Source organism: Nematolebias whitei, chromosome 6 (assembly GCF_014905685.2).
Source record: "Nematolebias whitei isolate Nwh7 chromosome 6, NemWhi1, whole genome shotgun sequence".
Lineage (NCBI taxonomy): Eukaryota > Metazoa > Chordata > Actinopteri > Cyprinodontiformes > Rivulidae > Nematolebias > Nematolebias whitei.
Window position 1 is genome coordinate 38,374,005 of NC_056503.1, and position 6,424 is coordinate 38,380,428.

Consider the following 6,424-nt stretch of genomic DNA (forward strand, 5'->3'; position numbering starts at 1 on the left):
GGAGCGATGGAGGAGATGTTTCTCAGATCAAGGCTGCCGTCCGGCTCCACGAGGAGGGTCTCTGGTCAGACACTTCACTTCCTGCCATGTTTACGGTCAGTTTTTCCTGACTGGATTCTTGTGGCGACGCCCATTCCAATTCATGCGTGAGTGGACACAAGAATCGTGCAGAAAACAAATAAAATCCTGCCAAAAATTACAGAAAGGATCCTTAATTAGCTTAGAGCTTAGATTGTATGTAAAGATTAGCTGCCGTAGAGCATCTTACAATCTGGATTATATTTTAGTTTATTTTGTTTTTTGTCCTTTTAAACAGCAGTTTGTATTTTTGGCTCGTTAATGTGACCCAGGCTGGTAAAATGAGACACACTGAGGAACTTTTTAATATTTAGTAAAAAGAACAATCTTAATTCTCCATCTCAAAACTTCAAACTGATACGTAGTTTGTTGTAATTTGGTAATTTATCACCTGGCAGCAAGCTAGTGTTGTTTACGAGGTTGCTGGTTTGAAAACTTTTTTTTGTTTGTTTGGAGTGATGTCATGAGAAATTCAAAAAGCGTTCGGTACAAAAACAACTGGACTTTATTAAATAAAATAAATTTAAAAAATAAAAAAAATCAAATAAAGTCCAGTTGTTTTTGTATTGAACGCATTTTGAATTCATCATGTCCTGGATGACTGAGACTCTTCACCTGCATACGTCATGAGGAATTCTTTCCTCATATTCAACAAGCGGTACGTCGATGTCCCCGTTGCTGAAGGATTTGAATGGCGAATGTTTGTAGTTGTCCAGATGAGTTTTATTTTCTGGACCGGACTGAACACAACAGGGAATGCAAGTTAACCTAAATGTTTTTGGGCAGAGATATTTAAGTGAGTAGGAGTTGCACTGTATCAAAACAATTTTTTATTTTTGTGTTTGAGGCAGTGAAGAGTGATGGATCGTGGCGAGTGGAGGGAGCGATTTTATCCACCGCCAGGCACAATGGCGGAGCTAGGGGGTGGCCAGTGGTGGCCACCATAGATTAATCTTTGGCCACTCGTTTGAGGAAACTATACTTTTAAGCAATATAAAAACTAGAAAGCAAACTTTCCTCATATTATATATATATAATATATGGATGATAGATGTTTTGGTGGCCAGCTTGGATTTTTACCTGGCAACCCCGTGTTTTGAAAGGAACCTTTCTTACGCCTCGATGTAAGTCGATCCTTCACTTTTTGCAAGTTGTCGTGCTCGCAACATGGAGCTAGGTACTTTCAATTCCCCCTTTGCTTCGTGACGGGGGACCCAAGCTTCACAATGGTTCCAAACAATATACAAAGGGATTTCCTAGTTCTATGGGAAATAGGCAATTTTAAAGGAAATTAAAAGTATTATCTCTGAAGACATGCATGTCAGAAACCTGTGCTTTAAATGTAGATTAGGAAGGTTGTATGCTGTTTTAGTTACTGGGATCACTAGATGTGATCATGAACTTATTTTCACACAAAAATCAACATTTTCTTGTTTTTTGTGCCACAGCTCTTCGCTCACTCGGACTAATTTTACCAGCAGAGGTCAAAAATGTTTGCGTTATCACCAGCTGTGTCTGAGAGTATCTTTTCTCATGTATGAATTATATTTTGATATCTGACCTTTTATCCAAGCTGTTTTTTGTGTGTTTTCTTGGTGATGTGTGCTTTTGTTTTTATTTGTTAACCAGAGATGCAAATGGAGGAGAGTCGAACACACTCACTGACTTCCTGCATCTTCTGTGTGTTTTATAACACTTTTTTAAATAACATTTTATCTCTGAGTATTAAAGATGTTTGTGAGAGTTGCTGACACAAAAAAACTTTAAAGGTACTTTATCTGATTCATGACCGAGTTAGTTTTATTAAAGATGTCTGTTTAAATATTTAGTCTAATGTTTACGATTTTATTAAAGCAAAAGAGTAAAATTAATTTTTATGCTGTATTTAACTGAAAAAGCATGACTACGCAAAATAAAGTATTTTATGTCTGTCTTGGTTTATGTCCCCTCACTTTTTTCGTCTTAGCAGGATTTTAGTTTAATTTTTTATGGTTTTTAAAGGAGGCCAGATGTTTTCCATCGATCTGCGGCTGCAGCTCTTGGGGGATGCAGTGAGAGAACTTGTAGTTTTCTTTGATCCACTTCCCTCCTTCGGTGTTCTCGATGGCCACGACGGCGACACCTGCAGAGACCGGTGGGGCCGCATGTTCACGCTCAGCTGCTGGGCTTGGTTAGATCACACAATCGTCTCGTTAACTGACCTACAACTGTGGCTCCCAGGCTCTCCACCAGCTGGATGGCAGCCTTCATGGTTCCTCCGGTCTCGATCCACTGGTCCACCAACAGCACCCTCAGACCTGCAGCGAGACACGTGCAACGCTCTGAGGTCACAAAATGCAGCAAAACATGGATCAGCAACAAAACAACAGACAGATTTTTAAGTTTTAAGATCCGAAGATAAGAAGTGTTAGGGTAGCAGCCTGGTGCTGCTAACTGAAGCGTTAATTACTGAATAATCAATAATAAGCAAAGTTTTGATTGTTTTCTGCTCTGGAACATTTATGTAACAATGTTAAAGGAAAAGAAAAGAACAGTACGGATCAAGTAGAAGCAACTTTTAAGAAACCAGGTTAAACCAAACCATAGGGAGTCCTGGTTTAATAACCTCAGGGTTCCATCTCTGCTGTTTGCAGATGATGTGGTCCTGTTGCCGTGACCTTAAGCTCTCACTGGAGCAGCAGGGATGAGAGTCAGCGCCTCCATATCTGAGGCCGTGGTCCTCAGTCAGAAAAGGGTGGATTTCTCTCTTTGGGTCGAGGGTGAGGTTCTGTCTCAAGCGGAGGAGTTCAAGTATCTCGGGGTTTTGTTCACGAGTGAGAGAAGAATGGAGCGTGAGATTGACCGACGTATCGGTGCAGCTTCTGCAGTATTGTGGACTCTGTGCCGGTTCATTGTGGTGAAGAGGGACTGAGCTGTAAGGCAAAACTCTGTTTACCGGTCAGTCTACATTCCTACCCTCACCTATGGGCACAAAGTAGTGACCAAATGAACAAAATTGTGGATTCAAGCAGTGGACATGAGTTTTCTCTGCAGGGTAGCTGGACTGTCCCTAAGATAGGGTGAGAAATGTTTGGGAGAGAGACTGCACAGAACCGCTGCTCCTCCATAGCGAGAGGAGCCAGTTGAGGTGGTTCAGGCATCTGGTAAGGATGCTCCCTGAATGTCTCCCTAAGGAGGTTTTCCAGGCATGTAAGACTGGGAGGAGACCCGGGGAAGATCTAGGACACGCTAGAGAGATCATCTCTGAGGTGGCTGTGGATAGAGCCATCTGTGCCTCCCTGTTCAAGCTGCTGCCAGACTCCAGAACAAGCAGAAGATGATGGATGGATTAGAGGTGTACGTTTAATTAAAAAACTTCTCTCACAAAAGACTAAATCTGAATAAAAAAAAAATTAAATCTGCAGAATGTGAGCCCATCTTGTTTTTTTTTTGCACCTTAAATGTGAGCCAGCAAGCTGACCAGCTGCAAATATGATGTGAAATAAGAACTCGTTTCTTTAGTAGAGCTTCATGGAACTTATGACTAAAACATAAACAAGAGGGTTTTTAAAGACTATTATAAGGAAGCCCAGACAAATATTCTTATCTTTATATTTAATATGAAATAAATAGATTTATAAAAACTGAATCATCTGAAAAATTAAAAAAGCATTCAGCTGTAGTTTGTTTGATCTAACACCAGATAGTCCCGTGACAAGCAAAGTTCAGAGTCAAGTTAAAAGACTGTTCTTGTATCAGATTTTGTTAATGTTAATGTTAATGAGCTGTGGTGGCCATCTTGAATTTTTAATTAGCAAGCAGTGTGTGTTGGGGATTGCTCTCAAGTTTGACCATACCATAACTCAGCTCAGTATGTCTAAAAATGGTTAAGTTGAATCTATTTTGTACTTTGGCTTTGGTGGCCATCTTGAACTGGGTTGACCTCGGTTGTGGATGTGCATCCAAGAGACGGACGGGGTCAACAGCAACGGTAAATGCTGAATATTTAGGCAAAGATCTTGCATTATAAGCAGCAATTGGAGTTTGTGTTGTGAATTCATTCATTCATTCAACCTTTATACAGGTTAGACTCATTGAATCAAGAGGACTCGTTTTCAAGAGAAACTTGTTCTAAACGAAGATCACAGATAAGGTACACACAACGATAAACAAGAGAATGCAAATAAAGTATTTAAAAAAAGGTGTTATAAAACAAGATCCAATCAAGGTGCCAAAACAAGGTAAATACTAAAATTTGAAAAAATTAAAAACACAAGAACATATTTGATTTTTCTATTGAATTTATCAATTATTTCAAATCCCAGAAAGAGGTCAAAGTGGAGAGCTTCAGGGTCTTTTTGCAAGGTGTTCCAGGAGCAGAGTAAGAAATGGCCTTTTTGCAGAGTTCAGTGCGCACTGAGGGAATGCTGTAGCTAATGATGGCCTGAGAGCGCATGCTGTAACTGCACTGATGACATGACATGTAAGAGGAGATGTATGAAGGCAACAGAAGGATTTGTAGATGAAGATGTACCAGTGTAAGAGCTCGACAATAAACAATTGCATCGTCTGCATAGAGATGCAAGGAGGTGCCAGGAGTCTTCTGACCTACAGTACATTACTTATATAAATTGTAAAGAGAGTGGGTCCTAAGACTGAGCCTTGTGGTACACCATTATTGACAGTTAAATAATTAAAAGAAATGTCGTTGTGTTGAACACATTGTTTTCAGTTTGAGAGATAATTAGAAAACCATCTGATAGTGTGGTCTGAGAAACCAACACTGTATCTGAGAGCTTATGGCATAAGATGTCATGATCTACAGTATCAAAAGCTTTGGACAGGTCTAAGTGCAACACGGTAATGCTTAGAATCTATTGCTTCAACGTCACTAAAAACCTTTAGCAAAGCAGTCATTGTGCTGTGTTGTTTACTGAAGCCAGATTGGTGGGGGATAAAATATTTAAAGAATCCAAATACTTCTTGGCTTGAGTATTTACCAGTTTTTCTAAAACCTTAGCTAACATGAATGACTCTCAGCTACTACTACACCAAATACTAATATATGTGTAAAGTTCAGTAGTAAACTAGGGGCATTTTTGTGTTTGGTAAAGTTGCTTAGCTGTGGCAACCGTCTTACGCCTGAGTTTTATCAGTTGTAGCTGCTCATCCAGTGATTATTTCTCCTCCGTCCTCCCGTTCAAACATTAGCCACAAACATTCATCAGAGAAAGGAAGATTAACCTGGTTTCAGCACATCCACCCTTACTTCCATGGTCTTTTCTCTGCCCGAGTAGTCAGAGTAGTTCTGGTTCTGGCTCTGGACGCACAGATGACCAGCTTTACGGATCGCCAGGAAACCTTTTCCAAGGTTGTTGGCCATGGCTGCTCCTGAAACAGCAGAAATCATGTCAGTCTTCTCTGACAGGACAATCAGACAAGGCTCATCCTCATGTAGGACACTGTGGAACCCGGTGTGTGAGAGGAAATCTAAATTTAGTGTCTCACCCTGAAGGTTCAGGTTTCTGTGTCCAAGCCTCCTTTGGACTTTGCCCTCTCATGTCAGACTGCTTTGTTTCCTTACCCAGAATGAACCCCATGGCATCTATCCCAGCAACCAGGTCAACAATGTCGCTCTGAAATGGGCCAGCAAGGTCATTCACACAGTCCGCAAGAGCCTGGATCAGAACCAAACAAGGGGAATGAGCACAGACCACTTGGAAGCTGCAGATTTTACTAACAGAAGCCTGCTGTGAACCTCTTCTCCTACCTGGGAGTTGCAGTAAAGTCTGGACGGGTCCAGCCAGGCGAACTGGGGCCCCTTTGTGTTGGGGGCCATGAGGGAAAGGTACCATCCTTTCTGCCTGTCTGCAGGAACAGCGAACACGTCCATGGGCGGTCCAGAAGCTGTCCAGAACTGTTCACGGAACACCCAGCTGGACTGAGACTGAGAGAGGCATTCAGAGCCGGTTCCAGAGATGTGACGTTTGTGAACGGTCCGAATATTTTGAACGGCTCATTAAAACGAACGACGGCGACGAATCACTGAGAGATGTGTCCATTTCAGATGCAGAGACGATCGTGCTCCAACTTTGCTTTTCTACTGAGACGAAGGAGAACAAGCACAGGGAAGGAGGAGCGGCACCAGTTGGTGTACAGGGAAACATGCACTCACGAGGGGTGGGTGTGTGGGGGGTGGGGTGGGGTCACGTGATACAGCCCTTTCACCCTTCATCACTTTGTGAGCCGTACGAAGTAACTACTGTTTGAAATTAACGGCTCTGAAACAATTGGGTCCAAAAGATCCGACTCCCTTCAACGAGCCATAATTCCCATCTGTACTGGTGGGAGGATTCTGTTCCTGCAG

At 41.9% G+C, this 6,424-nt stretch overlaps 1 protein-coding gene across 1 annotated transcript; it reads right to left on the bottom strand.

Annotated features, from left to right (window-relative positions):
- Positions 1-2,018: 2,018 nt before the first annotated feature.
- Positions 2,019-5,950, bottom strand: zgc:174895 (uncharacterized protein LOC100126024 homolog). Its single transcript, XM_037678265.1, has 5 exons — positions 5,828-5,950; positions 5,642-5,735; positions 5,302-5,448; positions 2,280-2,375; positions 2,019-2,200 (listed from the first exon to the last, which is right to left on the bottom strand). The coding sequence occupies exons 1-5, from the start codon at positions 5,948-5,950 to the stop codon at positions 2,052-2,054; spliced, it is 609 nt and encodes a 202-aa protein (XP_037534193.1). The 3' UTR covers positions 2,019-2,051.
- Between the last annotated feature and the right edge of the window lie 474 nt (positions 5,951-6,424).

Bases quoted from the DNA above. Each gene is read 5' to 3' on its own strand.
- zgc:174895 (XM_037678265.1), bottom strand. From the start codon at position 5,950: ATGGACGTGTTCGCTGTTCCTGCAGACAGGCAGAAAGGATGGTACCTT. The intron at 5,449-5,641 runs GTAAGGAAACAA...CTGCTGTTTCAG, and splicing joins TGCCATGGGGTTCATTCTGG to GAGCAGCCATGGCCAACAAC. The intron at 2,376-5,301 runs GTTAATCTTCCT...GTCTCGCTGCAG, and splicing joins GGTGGATGTGCTGAAACCAG to GTCTGAGGGTGCTGTTGGTG.